Raw genomic sequence first — 24926 nt, forward strand, 5'->3', positions numbered from 1 at the left:
TTCCTTTTCTCTATGACATTATAAATAAGTTCCTGTTTTGAACCAGGTCTACAGTAATGAGTAATTTCAAGGTATCTAACAATAATTTGTGTCCAAACTATGTGACCTGCCACTGGCTCTCTCACTCTCTCACAAGGATAAAAAGTTTTGCAAGATAGCATGATCATGCTGCTATTTCTGCACATCATATTACAAACATTACATTTAAATAATAAAGACCCTGCCACCCTAGTGTAAAAAAAAAAAAAAAAAAAGAGTATTTGCCTTAAAATGTATACATAACTAAATTAAACTTTTCCCTTAAGACACAATGAAGAACACATACATACAGTTCCTACCTATATCACATTCTTTTTAGATACAGCTTTCAGGTGGGATCCAAATTTGGTATTTGGATATATGTACACTAAATATAGTTATACGAAGAAGAGTGTAGGGAAAGCTGCAATGGGGTGGCTCAGAAGCAGCCAGAACATGGCTATAGAGGCTACTTAATCTGCATGTTGTGCTGAGATCCCAATGGCATCAATCATTAGTCTATAATTTATCACCACAATAGTTATCAGCCTTATTTCCAGACATTTTCTATTCACACATGGCAGACAAATAGACAAATAAGTGCTCTGTTATCCAATTTGCATATAACTAGTTACAGATGATGCAGGAGGAATAGAAAATTCCCTCGAAAGGGAAAATTCTTCTGAAAATCAACATGAACAGGCCTGGAACTGTCTTATTTGGGTGAGCAGAAAGTTCCTGCAGTTCATTAGCAACTTCTGTTGGCTATCTATGGGCACTGGAGTCCTCCTCCTATGGAGTATGCAGTCACTCAATCTTATTGAGAAATCCATCCTATGATTTAAAGGTTATTCTCCTCTTTGGAACATTGCAGTTTTATCAGATTATTTGATTTTGGCTTAACATTTTCTTCAGCTGGCATCATGGGGAGTATTCTTTTTCTCCCCCTTTTTTTAGGATTGAGCAAAATCTCTGCAAGGACTTAATTCCAGTAAATATGGAAATAAATGCTCTGAGTGGTATGAGTATTCACACTTGAATTGGCATAGTTTGAGAAAGATGAAGTTAGAAACCTCAAATTTGGCTTATTTCTAGCCTTCATTACACAAGATGAAGCAATATGATTACGAATAACTAATTATGTGTATGCAAATTTATGCATATATGTAACATTTGATTTTAGGAAGATTTAAAAATGTAAATATAGTTTAGAATATAAAAGTGAAAGATAGCCTAGATATTTTACACCTTTGAAAAAAAAAATCACAATCTTTTATGTTAATATGAATCACAGTGGAGCATACTTTCTCACCTATGGGATTACTTTTGGGATTTAAAAATAGGCAGGTATATTATAATTTTGAATCATTCTCATTAATCCTTTGAATCCTATAATATCATATTGTTCTTTTGGGCCAATCAATATTATGTAGTACACAAATTTATTAGCACTTTCGTACTCTTAATACTAGTGATTTGGATTAGACTGATCTATGTAAAAAAGATTTTGACTTTCACACAACATGCCCATTGTGTGGAAGCTAGCTGGAAGTTATTCTTTAGAAAAAAATGCAAGCAGCAATTTTAAAATAAGCTTTCATTGTTGGTAATTTATAGAAGCTTTGTAAGGAATAAGGTATCTATTTTAAAATTAATTTGAACTTCTGCCATTTCAGCTTTCAATTTTCAATTAGGTATATTCCTACAGTTTGTCTTTCACAGTTGTCATCAGATTCTTAGCCTGTGATTGATGATTCAGAATATAATCTTGGAAAAGGTTTACCATGAGATTCATGTACTCTTACCATGAGATTCATGTACTCTTGCAGTTGTTTCTTACAAACTGATTATTTATCATTTTTTCTCATCTTTTCTTTTCTTTTCTTTTTTTTTCTTTAAGATTTAGTTTTCTGGCCAAAGAGCAGTAATCACAAAATTCCTACTGGATGAGCTGCAAAGGAGAAAACAATTTCAAATAGTCTTGATTAACAGCTTTCTCTCAGATTTTGCCGATAATAAGCATGGAATTATGGAATTTCTTGAGCTCTCTCAGACAGCAATATGTCCATGTTTAATTCATAAACCAGCTCACCAACATGTGGATTACCAAAAAACTCCCATATTCTGTAGTAAGAAATTCTGTTAAGAATGACCCTTATTCTCGAAATGGTAAAATCAAAGGTTCTTGAAACCCTTAATTTAATTGAGATAAAGATGAATTTTTTAAAAAACATTTAGATTTGTTTATTAATGGTGTAAAAAATATTTCCTTCCTTCACCCCAATGGATTGTATTGTGTACCCCACGAGTGCACAATCTCTCCCCATTTGGAAACCACTGTTCTAGATAAAGCAAAGTAAACTTTGGCAAGGCAACCTCACTGATTCCTGTATCGAGCTACAAATACTTTTTAATTCATTCCATTGCAGAGGGAGACTAATCAAATGGGATGGACAAAAAACCCAACACAAAACAAAGCAAACAAAAAAAAAAAAAACAACACAAAACAAAGCAAACAAAAAAACCCACCACAACCACAAAGAAGTCTCTTATTTCATTGAAATCATGGGGTATTGTGTAAATCCAAACTGCAGTTAGTAAATCCCTAGCTAATTATGAGTAACTGCAGATAAAAAAAAATTGAGATTTTTCTTCTTTTCTTGATCTCATATTTAAGTATTATCACTCAGCCTGGCTTGTAGAAGGGAAACACACTTCAGTTTCCAAAAAAAGTATATGAGAAGAGGTGCTCTAACCCTGTTGCGCTCAGCAAAGCCTTTGTCAGAAGGGTGCAGACCCAGCGTCCTCCTGCACTTATAGGAGAGAGGTCTGCGAATGATGAGAAAATGGATAATGATAGATTTTATTTTAAGGCTGCAGTAGTTGCCATTATCCTGATATCAAACAGGGATATATACGTTATGCCTCTCAGTAGGTGTTTCATCACAAAAAGAATAGAGAATATTTCAGCTCTTCTTGTTTCAGCTTCTATCCCAATTGAAAGAAATATTGTATAAGTCCACATTAATAAGTAACTCTGCAAAAGGAACTTATCTGAAAGGTGAAAGAGTTGGTACTGAAATCTCCATGCCTTTAGGGGCTATTTACTTAGGTTTTACTCTGCTCATGTGGATTGCACGCCCTTTAGAAGCTGAAAAACAGGCTGCTCCTGGAACACATTTCTCAACTTAGTTTCATCCATAAGTAAAACAGCTCACACTCAAAGACAGCTCCAATTTTCAATCCAAAATGTGGTAAGTGGGGGCAATTGGGAAATTTACTTCAAAGCCATACTCCTATCTGAACTAAAGCATGAACATAGATGTTCTGATTGGCTTGGTGATTCATTTTAGTGCCTCCAAATGTCATACTGTGTATAGCTGTATTTTTCTGAGCCTGTAATTTGGATTTGCTGCATTTTAGCAACAAAAACCATTCACAGATTGTGACAGAAAGTGCATCTGCAATTACATACCCCAGCACAGAATCCACACTGTTTTTCAAGAAAGTGAAGTCACTTTCTCATTTCTTCTTTCCCACCCTCTGACATTGTAGATTGCTCTCCACAAATCAGGAAGCCAATGTCTCCTCCCTTTCATAATGTTGCAATTTCTTCCGGTTCAAAGAGTTCTTCAGTAGGGATGTAGGATGTGGTTACTTTGAATGTGTTGAGTCTTTACCAAAGAGGACTTAATTCAGTTAGCTATTAAGGGCATAGTCAGAATGGTAGTCAATGGAAGAGCAAGGATGGAACAAGACTGTCCAGAACGGCTAAGAAAAGTTAAATGCTTGACAGACTCTATTTTCACAACAAAGATTAATGAAGAAAGGTACAGGGGTAATTTACCTAGGATGCCTCCATGTTGGGGAATTTGTAACTGAGACTAAATATTTTACCATTTTAACTGAGACCAAGTAACTTCCTCTGGTTCAAGGAGAAAATAATCCTGGTACATTGTCTAATTCTACTGTATGTAATAAAAACAAGCTAATTAAATCCTGAATGTTAAGGAGCTTATTTTTCTCACTAAACATAAACCCAAAACTGTTCCCCTCCTTTGCGCTCTGTTGTCCCCCATTGCTGACAGAATAACAGAATCATGGAATGGTTGAGGTTGGAAAGGACCTCCGGAGGCGATCTGGTCCAACATTCCTTCTCAGGGAGGGCCACCAGTCAGTGGCCCAGGACTTGCTTCTGCTATTTGTTATATAAACAAGCAAATTAACCACAGAAAGGGGGAAACCAAGACAGAATTAATTTTCTTTTCTTGTGCATAAAACAGCAGCATAAAACAGTTCAAAGACAAAGCTTTTCTTCTGTTTGCTAATGAGTCCAGTCCTTCACCTAGCTCTCAACAGACTGCACATTACTGTCTCTGACAAAACTGTTAGAAATATTTTCATATTTCTAACATTTTTGTCTCTTTTATTTTCATTTTGAAATCTTCTTTAGAAAACATTCCATGGTGCTTAAACTGATGTCCAAATGGTTGACCTCCTTTCTCCCATGCTAACCATCCTCAGGCTGAGCAGTGTCTTAGGTTAGCCTAAAGATGCTAGACCACAGGAAGTACTTCACATCTCGCTGAATAAAATATTCTGGGTTCAAATAAACTCCCACAAAAATCAACAGAAAATTTCAGCTATGAAAGTGAAAGAGAGAGGCTGACAAAAGTGGACTATATGAAAAGATTAATATGTAATGGATGGTTTAAAACGACAAAGAATAACTACAAAGAATAACATTGTATGTACTGTATCAAGGAACATAACTGTGTTTGGTTGTCTTGTTTATTTTTAAAATTAAGATTTCATCTGACATCCAGCAAAGAGCTAATAAAAGTACATTTCTAATCTAAAAGCGTAACTGCCATTCCGTATCATAAAACAACGTTCTTACTCTAAGGAAAATACAAAACATAAACCAAAGAAACTTATACCCATTTAAAAATCGATAGGACTCTAACAAAGTAAAATCTAAAGGATTGCAAACAACACTAAGATGTCATTTGAGACAATTGTTTCTGGTCACTATTCTGGTTTTGTTTGTTTTTTGGTTTTGGGTTTGGGGGGCTTGTTTTACATTTCATGTCTTATTAGATGTTGCGGTCTTTCTCCCTTGTTTTATTTTACTGCCCAGTAGAAGTCTAGGGGTTTGGCTATTGGCTAATTAAGGATGAAAAAAAAATGTAAACTAAGTATGTAAATATTTACCCATACAATACAAGGGTAGTGAAAGGCACCTGCTGGCTGGCAAGCTACTGCCTTTTCAGAAACAGTTTTTACCATAACTCACATAAACAGATTTTGCAACAAAATGAGGCATAATGAAAACAAAAAAAAAAAGTGACGGTGAAGACTTCAGTAGTTGCAGGAAGTTCAAAATGTCAAACTCTCTACAGGAGGGAGATCTGTTGAGGCAAAATGTGATTTTGACTGGTATCTTATCTTACAAACTTGTGCACTTGCTTATAAACACATTCAGATGCACTTTTAGCATCCAGCTATGTAGATCCCAAGATAACCCCTTAAGGTCTCATCAGCAGAACACATAATGGCCACTGTGGCCATTCCTCAGCTATTCTGTGGATGTCTCATTCTATAATGATGGTGACTGATTACCTTTTGGCATATTTTAAGGGTACTTGGTATGTACCACATGTTATTTGTCAATGCTCTTACAATGGTGTCCTCAAAATTAAGAGTGAAAATTACAAGAGTTCTAAGATATTTAAAGATGAAAACACCCTATTTCATAAAAGGAAAAATCTTGAAGCTCACCATTATATGATGTGACACAGCACATTCAGAACAGCAGAATCAGCTGTTTTGTGTCTACTTGTTCTATAACCTTTTTTAAAAAGTAACTATAACTTGAAGTTTATCCATATGGATGTCTGCATCATCCTGCAGAAGAAGCATCTGACTGTCTCTAAACACTCCTATAATTGTTTTCCACACTATCCTCTTTCAGTTAGTCTGCTGTTGCTTGACTAAGGCAAACTGCACATCTGTATTATAGAAGTTTATCCTATCAATAAATCAGGCAACCTTCAGTTACTGCACAAATAAAGTTCTTTAACTTGAGACAGGAGAGAGTAGGGAAGGTCACAGAAAAGTGCTGAGAGGGCTAGAAGGCAGTGCAGGACAGTTTATTGAGATTAACAGCTGCAGACTTGATATTGCTAATGGCAAGACAGATTACACAAAACATAGGTGAATCCTTTTATGGAGTCTTATATCTTCTATATTCTTTATTATAAGGAGCTTACTGCGGAGCCCTGTAGCTGAATTCTGTGCCCTTCTCACCCATCAGGATTTTTAAATGCTCAAAGCCAGACTGGCTGGGATGATGGCTGCCTGGCCATTTGAATGGATGAATTCTGCTAGCCAAGATCACCTCAGACTCATCCTAATGGGCATGCTGTTATTGCTGACTGGCTGCATTTGTAGTCATCGATGACAGTTACATTTTTGATGTAGTACAGAGCAAACAATCCATGGCATGAAAATACCCTCTGAGGTTCTTTATTAAAGCACGGTGATTTAAGAAAAAAAAAAAAAAAGGAAAAAAGAAACTTGAGGCTTCATCTTTGTTCACTTCCTGGAACAGCAGTTGTGCGATTTGGTGGTGTCCCAAAGGGAGTGAAGGCACCCTGCTCGTGAGAAAGCTTCCCTAAAGACAGGTCTCCCGACAGCGTTATTTCTGCCCACCAGACAGCCGTCAGATCCCGGCTGGGGATGCTGCCCCGACTCCGTGGGCGCGCAACGCCCCTCCGCGCCCGGCCGTGGAGCGACCAGCCATGGGCGCCGTCTGACCTGCGCTCGCCCCCCCTTTGCCTCTCCCGCGCAGAATTAAATGCCGGGATGTATTTTATTTTGAACTGATTCACAGCCCACACACACACACATCCACCCACCCACCCTCCCGCACCCCCGCCCCGGCTGCGCGCTTCCAGGCGCACTTTGTTAGTAGCGAGCGGGGTACGCATCAGGTGCGGGTGAGGAGGAGCGGAGGCTCCCCTGTGCCTGGGTGCCGGCTGCGGCGTGGGGGAGCCGGTGAAGGGTCTGGGTGATCCCCCGGCTGTCCCCATAGTCCCCGCGGGAGGCGACTCGCCCGCCCCGGCTCTTCCCCCTCCTCAGCGCCGGAGCAGCGGTGCAGAGGCCGGGAAATTCCACCCTGCTCTTCGCGCAGTTCCGTGCCACGGCTCTTCCCCTCCCCCTGGCCCTGCCCGCCGGCCCAGCGGCGCGTCTCGCCCCCTGCCCATCCTCGCCGCTCTCCTCCTTTGCGGGCCGGGGCCGTGGGGGCATGGGGGCGCGGGAGACAGCTGCCAGCTACCGCGGCGCTGCAGGGCCGGCTTCCGGGGCCGAGAGGGGACACTGCCCTTTCCCTCTGTCCGCTCCCCCTCCTCTCTTGGTTTTTTTCGCTGAGAGCATTTCGGTTTCTACGAGTACTCTGATTTATGTATTTTCCATACTCCACTCTTCCTCTTCCCGCCCTGGCCCATATCCCTCCGCAGTCTCGCCAAAGCGGTGGGTGTTTGAAGGGGGATGTAGCCGGGGAGGAAGATAAGCTTGAGAATAGGAGGGGAGAGAGAAAGGGGAGATTTTGCTGCCGTGTCTGGGCTGATTGGAAGAGGCAGTCATTGTATCTGGGGCCAGAGGATTAGCAGCTAAACTTTTATCGCTTCCTTTTGTGCGTGCGTGTGTGTGCGAGTGTGCGTGTCTGTGCAAATGGAGAAGTCTCCTCTCAAGGGGGAAAATCTTTCCCATTTCGCTTTGGCAGGTGCAGTTCAAGGAGGAACTCATGAGCATTTTGTCTGAGCCATGAACTGATTAGGGGAGGGGAAACGATCCCTCTCGTTACTCATTCTTTCGCAGTTTTGAAATCATTCTTTCCCCACCACCGCCACCCTCCCGCCCTTTCCCTCCCCTTCCCCTGCCCCTGCACTGAACGAACGCAAGAGCCTCCAGGGTTTTCTTCTGCTTCTCACCCTGGACTGGAGAAGTGAGGGGACATCTCTCTATCCTCATCCACCTCTATTTCGCTCCATCCATACCCGAGAGGATTTCAAACGGTGCAATGTGTTTTCAGTCTCTTGCAGCTGCTACCACCTGATACTATGCTACACGCAGGGAGAAGGTTTTGCAAAAATGGATTTGTTCGATTTTAAAGGATTTCTTCTCTAATAAGGATCACATTGCACACAAATATGACTAAATCCCCTATTTGGTAAATCTTTCTTCCCCCCCACCCCTCCTCTTTGGGTTCCCTCCCGCCCGCCCCCACCCCTTCAGAGGAGCAAGCACAGGAGCTGATGACGGACCCATTAATCCCTTCTTCAATGCATCAAAAGAAGCCGAAAGGCTGGAAGTCGCTGGGCTCGGAGTCCTGCAGGAAATGCTTCGATCTGCTCTTGGTTTTGTATGAAACTGGTGACTAGGGGCTCGGCTCGCCCCTCTGCCGCCGCCGCCGCCCGCCGGCACCTGGATGCGCGGGCCGCCGCCGCCGCCGTGCCCGCCGCCGCTGCGATGCAACGCTCATGGTGGTGCTGATGAGAGCTCGGGTGCGATGGGATTGAGCCGGCAGTGATCATTTGAAGGCGGTGAGGGAGAGCGAAGGAGAGGAAGGGCTGCTCCGCTCTGCTGTGTGTGGGCTTAGGGATTTTTTTTTATTATTATTATTATTTCTTCTTCTTTTCCTACTTGCATCCTCTTCCCGCCACTGGAAGTCCTCCCGTAGCTAAATGGAATTAGTGGAGACCGAAGCCCCTTGTGCAAGGAACAGACATGACCCATGGGCGCAGCTTCTTTCACAGTGAGTATGCTCCTCTTCCCGCCCTCCCCCGGCCACCGCGCTCGGGCTCCTGCCCTGCGCTGCCTCCACAACTAGCGTAACGGGACGCTCAGACCTCCGCGGCGTGGGGGTAGACTGCCCCCCGCGCAGCCAGTACCCCTTCCCCACCGCCCTCCGGTGCAGCGGGAGGGAGCCGATGTCTGTCAGCGCAGTGGGGCGGGGGACACCCTTCCGCAGGACGGGGGGTCCATCGGGGCGCGACGCGCCTGATGGCTTTCAGCGTGACGGCGGGAGAGAGGGAGAACGGTCCTCGCCGTCCGCTGCGGTGCGGTGCGGTGCGCTGCAGCCGTAGCCGGGTCTCGAACCGGATGGCATGGGGCGAGTGGGAGAGGGGCAGCGCCGAGTGCCGTTGGCGGGGGCGGCTGCAGCGGGCACGGATCCTGCATCACGGATCCTGGCGGGGTGGATGCTGCCGCCCGGGGTGACATCCTCCAGGAGAAGCGGGGAGGCACAACAATGTAAGTCATTCGTTGAAGACCCCCGGCGGCCCCACGCTGCTTGGATGGGACCCCCTCTCCTGTCTTGGTTTTGGAGAGTCCACTCTGCTGAAGGGGGCTGGCTGGCCACCACCTGTGTGTGCCCACACCTGCACAAGAACAGCTCTATGGCCAGGTGGTGCTTGTCCAACAACTCTATCCTATGCTAAGTCCTGTCTATGCCAAGTCGCAGCCGCCAAAAAGCTGCCCGGCCAAGAGGTAAATCTCTTAATGTGAAATGGAAAAACGCACAGATCCAAAAAGATGCAAAGATGCGTAGTTAGAGTGGAACTGGAAAGCATGATTATAACTACACCCGTGATCAGGAAGAAAAGGGGGAGGAGGAGCACAAGTGAGAATGCAGTGAGAAATTTGATGGAAACTTCTTTAAAATAATTCCCTAACCCAAACAATCACAATATTGTTGCCGTACTGTCAAAGCTTCCCAAGTGACAGGTTTCAGTGAGTGAAGATTGCATGGTTGGCCTCTTTGGGGTCTTTTTTTTTTTTTTTCTCCTTTTCTGTGAGAAACACTGTTCTTTTCCTATGGCTTGAGGAATAAAAAGGCAAGGGGTCACAGAATAAAATGGCCTGCCTTGCCTTAAGTAAAAAATACTGTGTTATCTGTTTCCCATAAGGCCTGGAATTTTAATTGCTTTCTGGCAATACACAGATTTTGGTGATGCTGGTGTTAATGCCACTGAATCAGAAAGCTTTCTCTCTTGTTGAAATATGGGAGAAGTATTTGATTTCATCTATCCAAAGGTTAGATATTATATGTCCAAAAAAAACCCTAATGTCTTAGTCTCATCTAATGGATTTTGTTATCAAGATTATTTTGACTCCTTAGTAATAATCAATACTGACATGATGATATGCAAGCGCAGCTCCCTGTTTTCGAATAACATCACTCTGTGGTTTGGAATCATCCTTTCTAGCAGTTACAGCTGGAACTGGAAAGACCTGTGTTTTTTCTGTCATCTCGGTAACAATATATCTGTGACTTGGACCAACTCTCTCCTCTGATTTATTTTTTTTTCCATGTAGAAAAGGAGGGGAAAGCTAATAGGTAAAGGTGTTTGAAATGAACCTGTAAGAATCTGATGTGAATTGTTATTCATTGCCTAAGAAGAAATATTTCTCACGTGGGTTTTGTTTGGCTGCTGTGCATCCTATTCTAGCTCCCATAAATTTGTGGGCAGGAAGACCATCATCAGCTGGTTTCATATTTTAACACCATTCCACCTTATACTATTGAAAAATTGGTTCTGACTGGTGAGGATTACAGGCATAGATGCAGCATGTTCACTGCATGAAACACAGCTAAAGTAAATGAGCAACTTCTAAAATGGGTGAATCCTACATTGGCTTAAGATTTTGACACAGCTGGTGGGGAGAGTCCCAGATAGCGCATATTTCCAGAATCCATCCCTGAGGAGAGTAAGGGTATGAATGACTGGGCAGCATTCAGATCCAAGTAGAAGATGTAGTGTTCTCACTGAATGTCTCCAACACAGAAGTTTTTAACTACCAGCTCTGCCAACATCCGTCTCTGTTAGCTGAGGGATTCAAAAAGACACAGGGGCTGTGAGCCTGACCAAGAAATAGTGAATATGCTGCCAAGTCTTCATTTTCCCAGAGCTAAAGCCTTTCCATGCTTAATAAGATAGCCATCATCCGTGCCTCAAACCCTTTGTCACATGGAACAGGGTCAAAGGCATAGAAACAGAGATCCCAGTGCTATCAGAATACTGGAAATATGGACACTGGCTTATGTAAAAATTGCATACAATTTGCAGTGTAAAAGCTGAAAATCAGGAAAGCACCATCTTTGAAAGGGTCATGAAGGTAGGTAGTTGCTAGCCCATGGTGACACTTGGTGTGTCTTGAGGGTAAGAAGAGGAAAGCACGCCATTTGATTATGTTTGTTAAAGACCACAGGTCATCATGGTCAAGCATTCAAGTGGCAGCTGATCAATCCAAAATGCTTGGAATAAACACACAACTTCATTTCCACTTTAACTTCAGTATGTCTGGGCTTAATGCCAAACTAGCTAGGGTCAAAACCCCAAGTACTCCAAGAACTTATGGATCTGTTTTCTTATGCTTTAGCTATCCTACTTTCTCCACAAAAGCCAAAGAAGGTATGGGGGATGACAAGAAAACGCTATAATCAGTGCATGATTCATCACATAGCTAGCTAAATCACTTTGATTTTCCAAAGCAGTCTTGTTATGACTGGCCAAAGTGTTTGTCTCTTAGCCTTTTCTAGTTAAAATGTTTTATTCAGAAAATCCCAGAAACTCAGAAATTATGTCCAGGTTGAAGCCTATCTCAGAAAGGTCACATTTGTTCCCAAGAGGCATAGCTATCCTGTCATGGTTAGAGATAGGAGATTTCTCTTTGCAAAATGGGCTGTGGAGTCCCTGCAGCACAAAGCAACACCCTCTCGACAAGTCAAACAAACTAGATTAATGAGACTGTTAAGCACACACAGTGATTTACTTCACTGGGGATTTGCAAATTCTTTGATAGATGTGAAGAACCCAACCCCTCACTTCTTCCTTACTCCCAGCACTCATTTTCAAATTTTATTATGCCGTAGTTAGAGATGTTAGTGAGTCCGATGGCACTGAAACTTAGCACGGCTTTGTTAAAAGCAGCCACTTTTCTGTTATTCCCAGGCTGTGATTATATAAACAAATATTTGTAAGGCATTTTTCCCTAATACTAAAAATATAAAAAAAGAAAAAAAGAAAATAAAAAGGAGAGAAATGTCAGTGCCTGGGGATTTTGTGTTAAACCCAAAAGATCTCTTTATTTGGATACTTTTACAAAGTTAAATACTTACAAGGACAGATCACAAAGAAACTTGCTTATACGAAATAAGCAATTTTAAGATGCAAATAAAAATGAAACTTTTTTTACAGCAATTCTCTTTGTGTTCTTTCTAAAACAGATGTTTACAATTGTTTTGATTGCAAGCACTGTCACACTGTGACATTTAACACATGTTTCTTTTTCAGTTGTAGCAAGTCTAATCATCTTACATTTGTCTGGGGCAACCAAAAAAGGAGCAGGTATGTAAACTTCAGACATTTTTTTCAGACATCATATTAAGAGTCCAAAGTATGAACTTGAATTGTTGATTCAGTTCTTGAAATTTTTAGTAGCTCACCTACTGCCAGTGTCTGTCCTTTGTTCATTTGTGTTGAGTATTAGTGTGCCTGTACGTGTGCGAAAATCCGGTGGTACTTTTTCTTTTAACAAGTTAGTGACCTGTTCCACAGTTAGACCTAACTAACTGCGCCTGATTCTGTCTGTCTAAAGACTGTAAAGTACCGCCACTTTCATATTGGGAAGTCCAGTTTGAGCACTGAGCTATTTACACTTGAGATAGCTTGTTGAAGTAGAATTCAAAATCTGGAATTAGGTATCATGGGTGCATTTATGCCAGGTGGGGATAGAAAAATGTTCCTAAAGCCCAGGATGCTAAGTGTGTTGAGAGCCAAGTGGGGAAAGCTGCTAAGCACAGTATGTGTATGAACTTGTGTCTGAATGATCAGTCCTTGTAGGCCTGAATTCATTTCAGGAAATTAGGAACTGTGTAGTACTCAACTTGAATACAGACCAGAAAGAAAGAGAAATGCTTACAGAGCATAAGACAGATCTCAGGTGGTTAAAATCATCATTGGAAGGTACCTGTCTCCCTTCATTGGTCATGAGTGGGAGTCTCAAACAGCGCATCTCTGCACATCAAAGGCTTAAGTTAAATGGGGCGCTCCTTGGACATAGGTACTTCATTCACAGCAAAACACAGGAGTCCTCTTCAGGTACCTGTATGAGGTCTAGAACCTACTATACTTCCTTTTAATACCAGCATAGGTATTTTCACCTCTGAAGAAACCATCTTATTTTAGCCTGCTTGTTAAATCATGATGCCCAGAAAGTGATGCTTCATCTTCTTCAGCCTGAACAGACTCAAAACTTTGTCTCCAGGCTCTCTGCCAATTTGCAGAAAGGAGTGCAAGAGTTTCAGGGCTAGGAAGAAAGCAAATGAGGTCTGACTCTGCTCTCTGATTCATCTAGGAGGAGGAAAGTTGGGGCTGTGATTCCTTGCCCTAGAGCTGTTTATTCATTTTACAGGAAGAAAATCTGTGAACTATAATCCAGGAATTCCCCCATCTATCTCTGTCTGATGAATATAGAGTCAAGCTGCTACAAATTTAAAAGAATTTATATATTCTATCATAATTCTCTAAATTTTCTTGATTTTGAGACTTTGATGTATTCCTACATTAAGGCAAGTAGCTTGCTGATAGAGTGGCTTCCTGAAGACACTGACAGGAGGAACTGTTCTATTGTCTAAGATAGTTCAAAGTGTCATAGGGACATAATAATTTGTGAGCTAATTATATAATGCTTAATGTGATTATTTCACAGAAAAGCAAACTACTTCCGAAGGACAGAAACCAGTGCAGTGTGGAACTTGGACAAAATATGCAGAAGGAGGCATCTTCACTTCTCCCAATTACCCCAACAAGTATCCTCCTGACAGAGAGTGTGTCTACATTATAGAAGGTGACCAGCTGAAGAATGTTTATATTCAATCATCACTGTATAAAAACTGCAAGTGTATAAAAGTATAAAAAGTATAAAAGTATAGAAAGCACATTTTATTATATGTGAAGAGAAGGTAAAGCCTATGTGACTGTGATAAATCTTTTCAAGAAATGAGATTTAGAGAAGCTCCTTCCCTGCACTTGTTAATTTTTTTGTTTTGATTTGGTTTGTCATTTTAAAATTTGGTAGTGCATAGCAAGAAATACTGAAAAATACTTGATTTTTTTTTTCCTGAAATCACTCATATATCAGTTCAGGTGGTAAGTATGCATGATTCACTTAGTAATAAACACTATATAATTTATTCCAGGATATTCAGAGAATGAAGAGAAGCTAAAATGCTGTAAGATGACAGAAGAAAGAATATTTTAAAATTAGTAAAATATGAATACAGGAAAAAAAAAGGTTTTGAATTTCATATGAATTCTTTACATTTATCATAACTGAATCAGGGATGAGATTAAAGTATAGTATGGTAAGGGAAAATAATATATGTATATATGTATATAAGGCAAAGTATAGTAAGGGAAGTAATTCAGAAAATATCCATATAGTGAGCATAAAAATTTTCCATCCGATTGTTCATGAGAAATAAAAATAACCAGATTAAAAAAAGCTCCAAGAAACAAAACAAAACCAGAAAAGAATAAATGTTAACACCAAACAGCTGTAAAACACAGCTTTCAAAGAGTAGACAGTTGCAGGCATGGAGGTGTTACAAAGAAAGGCTAGAGGTGGATTGCAAGCAAGTTAGTGCAGTTTCTTTTCATCAGTTTTAGCACAATGGATGTTGAAAGGATTATTGTAAAAATGAATCAGTGGAAAGTAATGGAGATTAGATACTGTCAGAGCTTAGTAGCAGAAAAGATGGATCAGGTACAAAATGTTAAGTCACCAGAACCAAGAAGGTTCATTCATGAGTTGTGAATACATGCAGAATACAACGCTGCTGCCTGTTCTATCCATGCTTGGTTGGATAGAATTATCAACTACAAATGATGGACCCAGTAATTACAGAAATAGTTATTTTACTAAAGATGCAGGTAGTACCAAAAGAGATTTCCAAAGGTGTATAGTTGATTCAAATTGAATTAGCTGGTTTAGAACCCCCCAACTAGACCCTTTTCAGAAACCAGTTTGCCTTTTCAAATCTAGTGTTGAGTTACTAAAATATAATTCATAATAAACTTCAAGGGGAATGATGGATAGTAAATGTTTCGGTTAGGAAAATAAATTGCAGCCAAATGACCAAGATCTCTGAATCCCACTCTAACGTTAGGTATCCTGACTGAAGTCAGAAGTAAAGAGGTGATTATAAATCATGGAGTCAGACAAATCCTTTAAAGAAAATGGATGTCTGTCAACTCTTCCCATTTGAGTCTGAAATTTAAGCAGATGTATGGTAAAGGTTAAAATTCTTTCATAGTTTAGTAATTAAGCTACAACAAAATTAAAATTAAAAAAAAAACCCATAAATATGTAGGTTCAATATGTACTACTTAGCGCTATATATTTTGTTATGTTGATCTAGGTCTCTTTTACATGCATTGGTAAAATTATCTTTCTGACATTCCTGTGAGGATGGGAAGAAGCAAGCCTCTTGTATCTTCAAGGACCTGAAACAGAGATGTATTTTATCATTAAAGAGAAAAGGTGTGGGGAAAAAAAAAAAGGCAACAAACTGTTTTTTAAAACACTAGTCCACTATCTCAGGCCAAAAGGTGTTCCTCCTCTTGGTAAGAAAGCACCTGAAAGCCCTTCATTGTAAAGACCTTTGTCTTTATTACAGTAATTAAGTACTTATGAAAATATAAGCTAATAAGACGAAAGGTGAAAAAATATAGTTAACATATTTTGAAAATATAGTTAATAAGATGAAAGGTGGCAAAATACACTGTTGAAATTACCTGATTTAGAAGAGGTTAAATTGGAAATATCTAAGAACAATTTAGGAAGGAAAGATTTACTCAATCAACTTTTATGGTGAAGATGAAATTCCATGTTGATGAGTTTGGAGCGATGTGTAGTAAAAGGAGTAATCCAAACTTAACAGACATCTTGATATAATTTATGGGAGAAATCAATCTGACAAAATCCAGCTGCACATAATTTCTCATGACATTGATATTTTCTGCTTCCTGCCCAGTCATAACAGTTTGGATTGCAACTGGGTGTTTTAAAGCCCATGGTGATAGCAGCTCTATTAGTATATAATCTGACGAAAACCATGCACAATGTACAACATATTCAACTCTCATCTTTCCATGTCTATTTCTGCCCTCTGAAAAGGTCAGGAATAGACGTATCTGAGAAATACCACAAAAATAAACAGAGATGTAGTAAGATGTCTAAGAAGTGATATTTTAAAATGCAGCAGTTTTTAAAAAAGGCAAGAGAAGAAACACTGAAGGACAAGAAACACTATTAAGTTTGGTCAGTTAGTTGTCCATGTTTATTCCTTTTTGCAACATATACAAATGACAGAATACTGTAAAGAAGGCTAGCAAATGAAAACTTTTCCCCGTACCTTTTATTTTCTGTGGAACTCATTGGCATGAGATGTTGAAGTCAAAGGAATGCAAAAAAAAAAAAAAAAAAAAAAAAAAATTCAAAGGATTAATTATTTTACTTATAGCACTATCTTTAAGGTCAGATAACAATCTATGTTGTGGATAATCCTTGCTAATCCAGGACATAAATATCAATTTTAGTGTAAAGCAGAAACATTTCCATATGCATCTTATTCCTATATTTGTTATTGAGATTCAGCATACTTCAGATAGCTTCTATCTGCTGTTGAATACCAAAAAACAAACTAGGCGGACTGTCAATATGATCCATAATAGCATTCCCACATTGCTCTCTCTCCTTTGTATGTCTTAGAGAGTTCAGAAGTCCGGGACTGTGTATACCATAGTAACAGCCGTATGACGTGAGTTTAAATACATACATGAATCACCAGGTTCCTTCCTGCCTGCTTGCTTTTGTTCCTGCGTATTTTGCTATCAAACACAGTCTGGGGCAAATACTTATGGCTTCCCTCAAAAACAATTCCTACTGACTTTAGTGACCTGAGTGAGGACTTTTAACACATAGTATATTGTAATAGTATGGAATTTCACCTCATAATACAATTTTTCCACCCATATTGTAGCTTAGCAATTGTCTTGTATGCAAGCCTTTTATAATCTCAAAATTACTTTGGTGAAGTAAAGGAGCTGGCAAAAATTGCCATGATCATAGACTTTGAGTTTCTAAAAGAGAAGAGGATTTCTGACTGTAGAGGCTTCTATCCTAGCAGTCAAGGGCATAAGCAGATCAAGCTCAAACAGCTAGAAGTTTCTTTTTCTCTTTCCTTTCCTTTTCTTTTTCTTTTCCTTTCCTTTTCCTTTTTTTTTTTTCCTTTTATTCTATTTTAGTAGTAATGATAATTAACTGCTGGAACAACTAGGAATTTTAAAGTCCAGATTGGATGCCTTTCTAAACAAATCCTTTAGGTCATCCAGAAGTCACAGACTCAGTACAAAAATTATTATGCTGTAAAGGAGCTTCTGGTGAGTTCTACCTGCCTTTCAAAATTCATTGAGAATTTGTTCTTTTACTGTCTCATTTGGCATATAGAAAATAGGAAATAGCTGAGTGTAGGCATTAAATTCCCTGTTGGGCCAAATTTCACTCTTATTTTGTACATTCATGACTTCAACCTCGCAAAATTCACAAGTGCCTGAAATGACCGCAGCAGTGGCAGCATTAGCCTTTGCCAGACTGCAGAAAATTTGGCATGTGTGCTCCAAAGGGAAAGGAGCAAAGGCGCTTGTTTGTGTTAAAAAATAGCTGGGGAGTGGGATATTCATACTTTACACAATGTATCTTAAGAATTGGTTTGGAAGTCCTTCAGGTGAAATACTTGTAAGATTTTATCCATTCTCCAGTCTTTAATAATTAAATGTTGATTTAAAACTATAGGTATGGACTAAAATTGCTTTATGGAGATATAAAATACCCACTTTATATTTTTGTGGACATTTAGAGATGTCTCTCTGGAAAGCTTTTTGTGTTTTCCCTGAAGATCATTAGACTCTTTAATCCTAGATCTTTCACAGGTGTTGGAAAGTGGTCGTGTATCACTGTATGAAGAATCTCTGCTTGAAGTAATTTTGAATTTCACAGTGATTTCTTTTTTGTGTTCAATACAGTTTTCATTGAAACAAGAAAAGAATCGTCTTTTAAAAGGAAGTTGTAGGTGGCTTTCTTACCAGTAACAGCTGGACATCCAGAAAGACCAAAGATTGTGGAAAACTGTCAGTAATATAGCAGTTCAAATAGATGGGATAGGCGTAGAGTTCAATTTCTCATTTCCATGCAGTAGATTGAGACAGATTTTTTGCTTAACTTCAGCTGTCAGATACACAGATTGAGAGGCTGATCAGAATTAAAATCCTAATTGTGTGGTTTTGCTACAACTGTTCTTCTACCACAAGTTGGAACCCAATGTCTTTTTTTCATTGAGTGTAAAATCTCAAGACAACACTTGTATAAGATAATTAGATGAAAAATATGAGGAGACAAACAAACCTTAAGTAGTCTTTCCATGGTATTAACATTTTTGAAGAAAGACAAAGGGAAGTTAAATATGGAAGATTTTTAAGATTTGAACTAAAGTAATTTTGTGAGATAGCTCCAATATATTTCATTTGGACTTGACAACAACTTTTCCTAAACATTATAGCCACAGAAAAAGTTCTGAAGGTGTGAGTGGGCTTTACCCATGAATAAGGATACTGGAAATGACCATTCCATCCCTCCTTTTCTTGTTAGATGCCATGTTCCAATCCAGCCTGGAATAATTGCATGTTCTGGGCTTTTTGTTTGGTGGGTTTGTTTTGTTTTTCTGTAGCTATACCTTCAGTATTATTAGTCATTATTCTGGACTTATTCTCACTGTATTTCTGTAAGTTTTACCATAACCGCTTTTGCACACATTTTGATGCAAAAACTGTGGCAAAAGATGTGTGTTTCATAGAATAGTTAGGGTTGGAAAGGACCTCAAGATCATCTAGTTCCAACCCCCCTGCCATGGGCAGGGACACCTCACACTAAACCATCCCACACAAGGCTTCATCCAACCTGGCCTTGAACACCGCCAGGGATGGAGCACTCACAACCTCCCTGGGCAACCGATTCCAGTGTCTCACCACCCTAACAGGAAAGAATTTCCTCCTTATATCCAATTTAAACTTCCCCTGTTTAAGTTTTAACCCGTTACCCCTTGTCCTGTCGCTATAGTCCCTGATGAAGAGTCCCTCCCCAGCATCCCTGTAGGCCCCCTTCAGGTACTGGAAGGCTGCTATGAGGTCCCCACGCAGCCTTCTCTTCTCCAGGCTGAACAGCCCCAACTTCCTCAGCCTGTCTTCATACGGGCGGTGTTCCAGTCCCCTGATCATTATACAGTACCTGATCACTTTAGCTTGTGTTTGGCAAAGAAACCCAAAAAAGAAATTTTGCTTTTTGCTAAAAGCAAATTCAAGTTGGTGGTTTGAATTGTGTGGTTTTTATTCCTTATGGTCATTTCTAGAAAGATTTGAATAATTTTGTTTCTTAGGTAAGATTATTGCAAAAAAAAAAAAAAAAAAAAACACCAATCCCTCTAACCTTTAACTCTATATATTGTACAAGTTGAAGCACAGAGGTGCATTTAAAAGCACATGATGATAAGGTGCATGAATGCGTGTACAGCACCCCTTCTTCCCTTTGCCCAGTCTTTTGTGATCACCGCAGTCTGCAGTTAGAGAAACACAAAACTTATGTGAAAGGACCTCATCCTGTTTGGACTGCCTTGTGGAGCATGCTGGGACACAGGCAGTAGTAATACCCAAAACAGGTCAGGAAATGTTCATCAGCCTTAAGGCTGATTGATAGATGCAATCACACATGTACAGATTAACTCCTATCATCTTCCCAGTCAAGAGTACAGACACAAACTACTCACAGTAAATGGTCCTTGAGTGATGCAAACCACTACATCATGCCTAAGAAAGGGTTTAGGCTATTCTTACTGTCATGGTCAGAATGATGCCAGGAGATAATTTTAACATTTAAGGAGTGTGAATAGTCAGTAGTCCAGCCCCAAAATTCATTTCCCAGCCTTATTTTGAGGTGCAGAAACAGTGCTAATGAATAGTCAGTGCTCCATTCTGAAAGCAGAGCACCCTCTATACATGGGAGCTTTGTGTGAAAGTAAAAATTCTTTCTTGAGTGCTTCCTGAGCTAACGTGATTCTTCCTGATCCTCTAGCAAGAACTGAGGTTTGCTAGGAAAATCCCCATCTTGACTTTTTTTGAAAAATAAACAAAAGCAGAGGAAAGAAAGCTAGACTAATACTCTGATTGTAAAATTAGTATTTGATGTGAGATTCAGAAAGCTACATGGTGCTAGTTGAAACTGTGCTTTTTTCCTTTTTCTCTTTCACCAAATCAATAGATCTTATGCATAACTCTCTAGGTCTGATTCTCTCTTACCCACAAAACCTCCTTTTATATTATACTGAGGCTGTAATTGGCTTTAGAGCTCCTTTTCAACACCAGATCATATCAAATTACTGAGCTATAACTCAGAGGGGGCCTCATGCCCACTGTTATCACATATTACATGAGCCTTAGATTCAGAGAAGACCTATAAAAGGTTTAGTAACCAGCCATCACTTAAAAGCCTCCTGTTGGTATCAAATAGAGTAGTGAAGGCCTAACTCAGGTAGTTTATAAAGGACAAATGTGTTATGTTAAGGGGGTAAGACATTTCTGAAGCGGGTATCTCTTTATTGCCGTGGAAAGCAGAGCAGCCATGTACTGCGGTGTAATGCTGTCTGACACAATAGTAGCAGAATTCATCTTCATATCTACTTCACAACATTAAAACATTACAATAAAGCTTTAGGTAGGTTAATAGCATAATATTTGAATAGCTAATGATTTTCAAGCTTTAATGAGCATTCTTAAGATTGCTTGAAGAGTTGTCAGGATGGTGTGTTTGATACCTGACTCTGCAGTCCCTAGGTGAATGATGAGTAGTTCTCAACAAATCTTCTTAAATGGAATAAAAGCATACAAAATATGATTCCATCTTGAAAGGTCTTAATTGCTCTCTACTCCCCTAGTATTGCTTAGTTAAGTTTAAATCAATATTTGTTATAAAAATGTGAAGGCAAGGGTAGAAACTTCTCAATAATGTTAATTGATGGTGTCTTCCAGTTAGTCAGTCTTTTACTATAATATAAAAGATCTAATTTGGTCTTCATACCACACCAAGGGTAGCATGGATATTTTCTTTATAAGCTTTATTATCTGATTTTAATTTTGTAAATTTTTGTTTCATACTTTCAAAGTATTTTCATTTCCATAGGCCTTGAATTTGGTGTAACTATATATAAAACTTTCGGTTTTGATATTTGCTATTGAGTTTGTATGGCACAAAAATCACAAGTTTCCTGTAAATTGTTAAAAATGACAACCAGCCAACAGTAAGTACTTCCCTAAATGTGAATTCCTTCAAATTGAGAATAGGAAATAAGGTTTCTTTCTTATGTTAAATTAAATACTTTAATAAATATCAATCACCCAACCATATTAACATTGAAAGCAAAGCTATTAAAATTATCTTCCTTCTCAAATAATGTGTTTTATTAACTTCAATGTTTTGTATAAAATAAGGCTGTATTTATTTACATGAAATAGCTGTAAATGCGATCTGACTGTGTGCTCTTCTGTAAAATCATAAAGTTTACCTGATATCTTATTACTTAGTCTATTTTAAATATTCTCTCTTATGGGAGTAGTGAGCTCATCCCAAAAGATCAATTTAAACATTTCAAAATGCATGCAAGATCTAGGTTCTTGTCACACTAATAGTTTTGCTGTCATTCCTGTGGAAAGATATGGACAAGTGCTGCCGCTGGAGTTGCAGCAGTTTCCATGTTAAGCTTATGCACTTGGCTTGGAGTTTGATCTTGCATGTTTTCATGTGAAAAGAATGATAATTCAGGCAAATGTCATAACAATTTCAGGCTCTTCTAATATGTGTAAAGTGTAGGACATGAATGACCCCATGAGAGGCACAGCAGGTGGCGATACAACAAACCCTTGTCTTAGCAGGCTTTGTCAGCAAAAGCCTATATTGCACCGTGATCTAGACACTGGAGGGATACTCTTTTGCTATAGACAGGATTAAGCTATAGGAACAGCACACCCCAGGGGCGCTGTATCTGTTAAAATTTGTAGACAAAACCTTGAGTATTTTTTTTTTCTCCTTTACTATAGTTCAACCTGTAACTTTATTGCTTTATGGAGAAGATGCCAGGAAATATTTGTTTTAGAGATCATTCTGACTGCCACTAGCCGTAGTATCTATGAATAGACATGGGGGGTTTATGTCTAAGTGACCATTCTAAAGTTCCTTCAGGGTTTGCAGTAGAATGTTGTTTGCTCTTTAGCTAAATGTTAATTTTGCTTAATCCTTATCTGGTTTCTTAAGTGAAAATTCATTACATTTGTCCTTATGTTTCAAAAGAGATGGCAAGCAATTCCGTGTAAAAACAATTACACTGAAGCTTGTCACTGACTGCAATACATACGGAACAGAATTTGTCCTTCTTACTATAGAACAGTTCTGATAATATTTTTCTTCATCTTTGCAAGCATTAGGTAAAAAAGTAACATTCAGCACACACCCCTAAATATAGAAAAACACTGTTTTTCCACATGCGTAAGTTTCTTAGAAGCCAATAGTTTCTAAACTGTATTTTGTTTTACATCATAGATATCGCTCTTAGTTTTTCCAAGAATTTCTGTCATGAGCACTTTTTAAAAGGAAAACAATAGACAAATAAGCTGATGGTGTAAAAAGTCTATAAAAATACAGAGGTACATATAGCGAGTTATTAAGCAAAATATTATAATGCATACAAAATTGATATATCTGTTTTTCTTTAATTCTGTTTTAGGTTTGAAAAGTCTTGGTTTAGAAAATAAAAAGATAATTTTCTTTTCACTTCTAGCTGCCCCTAGACAATGCATTGAACTACACTTTGATGAAAAATATTCCATAGAGCCTTCTTGGGAGTGCAAATTTGACCACATTGAAGTACGAGATGGACCTTTTGGCTTTTCCCCAATCATTGGACGTTTCTGTGGACAGCAAAATCCACCTATGATAAAATCCAGTGGCAGATTCTTATGGATTAAGTTTTTTGCTGATGGTGAGCTGGAATCTATCGGGTTTTCTGCTCGGTATAACTTTACACCTGGTGAGTACAAGCCATCATAGTTTCTGAAAGAAAAAGCTTAGCATAGTAGCTTTGCTAATGTTGTAGTGTTGTGCTGTTGAAAAATATCTTTAACTGGGACTATGTTTATTATAAAGGAAAGTATTAGCAGGTAGGAAGATGATAGAAGGTACATATATCTTTTGCTTATTCAAGTAAAGCTTATCCAGAGAAGACATTTTCAAAGCATTTATATCCAAGATGCATATATTCAGCTTCTGCAGTGCTTAAGAGAATTGTTTTCAATTGAATTCTATTATAGAAAATAATTCAAAATGTTTCATGGGAAGATGTGTGTTTTATGCTTGATTGCTGCAATGTGCAGCTATTCTCTTAAAATAATTACAGATAAAGTATTCTAATTAAAAAAAAAAGTAATTATCTTAGAAAATTCCATCACTGCTTTTCCACTTCACCAATCATTTACCTACCTGAGGAGTGGAATAGTTCTCCCTTCTCAATAAAGCAAACTATTACAAGTATTGCCAGAGGAAGTGTGAGGTTCAAATAGTAAAATGTATTAAGTATTTTTCTAAAAAGATGTAAATCTTAATTGTAATTGTACAATTATTACTTGTTACTTTAAAAATTTAATTCATTAAAGTAAAACAAAATTCACAGCCATACTTTCCTTTAATTTCTTTTCTCCCCCACTTATTAACAAAAGATTGCTGATTTTAAATTTCATTTTTGGCTGGAGCCACTTATACTGCACTGCTGGATTTGATGTATTTCTGCACCTTCTTACGTATTGAGTGATGAGTCATACCTTAATATAGCTTGCTCTAAAGCACTGTAATTATTATGTAATTTTGTCTATTATGTCACTATTGTTTCAGCTAAATTATTATATTAGGTGGAACAGTATTCTTTAGCATATCTGCTAAAATTAACAGGCTCCAAATTCTGTTTGCTTAATTATTCCAGTACCATCATAGAAGATTGCAGGACTACTTGAATTTTCCTCTCTGCAGTTGTCTTTCCCTAATGCAAGGAAAATAGTTCTAAAATAGTTCTACCCAACATAGTTCAATTTTCTTTTAAGTGAAAGATACTGTCTTCCATAAGCATATTTAGAAAGTTCAAACAGCAACAGAACAAAGAGTTTCTGTAGCAAATAACCTGATAGCCAGATATATGTATCTATTGTAAACGAAAAGACAATGGATGCAATTTTCTATATTCATGCATACTCTCTGAAAAGTGACTTAAATTTGTATCTTTCATTTACCATGGCTCTGTAGGCATTTGCAGTTTTCCTCCCCATGTCCACCAAAAGTTCTTTGCTTTGAATTTCATGTGTTTCTTGTTTCAAAGAGTTATGTATTAGGGTTGAAATGATGTTCATAGCACAATCTGCAGCTTATTCTGTCTAAAAACTCTCAAGTGAAAAACAATTTCATGGACCATGTTTTATCCTCATTCCTTTTCTACTATGTAAGTTGAATTTCTACACAGAGATCAATGCTGGTAAATTGTGATAGCAGCATGAATTATTCCAGACTTCAGATGAATACCAAAATCTTCTTTTTTCTTTTTCTTTTTTTCTTTTTTTCTTTTTTTATCTCAATAGATTTCAGTAGGAAGCTCTGTAAATGACAGAATGTTTCTAGGAATATTGGCCAAGTGAGAATGT

The 24926-nt window shown here is 38.7% G+C and overlaps 1 protein-coding gene across 3 annotated transcripts in view; it reads left to right on the forward strand.

The window, feature by feature from the left end:
* Positions 1 to 7951: 7951 nt before the first annotated feature.
* NETO1 (neuropilin and tolloid like 1) overlaps positions 7952 to 24926 on the forward strand; it is a 71970-nt gene continuing 54995 nt past the window's right edge. For all 3 annotated transcript variants that reach the window (XM_065667901.1, XM_065667902.1, XM_065667903.1), the window contains exons 1-4: positions 7952 to 8836; positions 12378 to 12431; positions 13795 to 13932; positions 23024 to 23272. In XM_065667901.1, the coding sequence (XP_065523973.1) occupies positions 8809 to 8836; positions 12378 to 12431; positions 13795 to 13932; positions 23024 to 23272 (469 nt within the window). In that variant the 5' untranslated portion in view covers positions 7952 to 8808. The remainder of the gene's footprint in view (positions 8837 to 12377; positions 12432 to 13794; positions 13933 to 23023; positions 23273 to 24926) is intronic.

The sequence above is a fragment of the Lathamus discolor genome, chromosome 2 (genome assembly GCF_037157495.1).
Source record: "Lathamus discolor isolate bLatDis1 chromosome 2, bLatDis1.hap1, whole genome shotgun sequence".
NCBI lineage: Eukaryota > Metazoa > Chordata > Aves > Psittaciformes > Psittacidae > Lathamus > Lathamus discolor.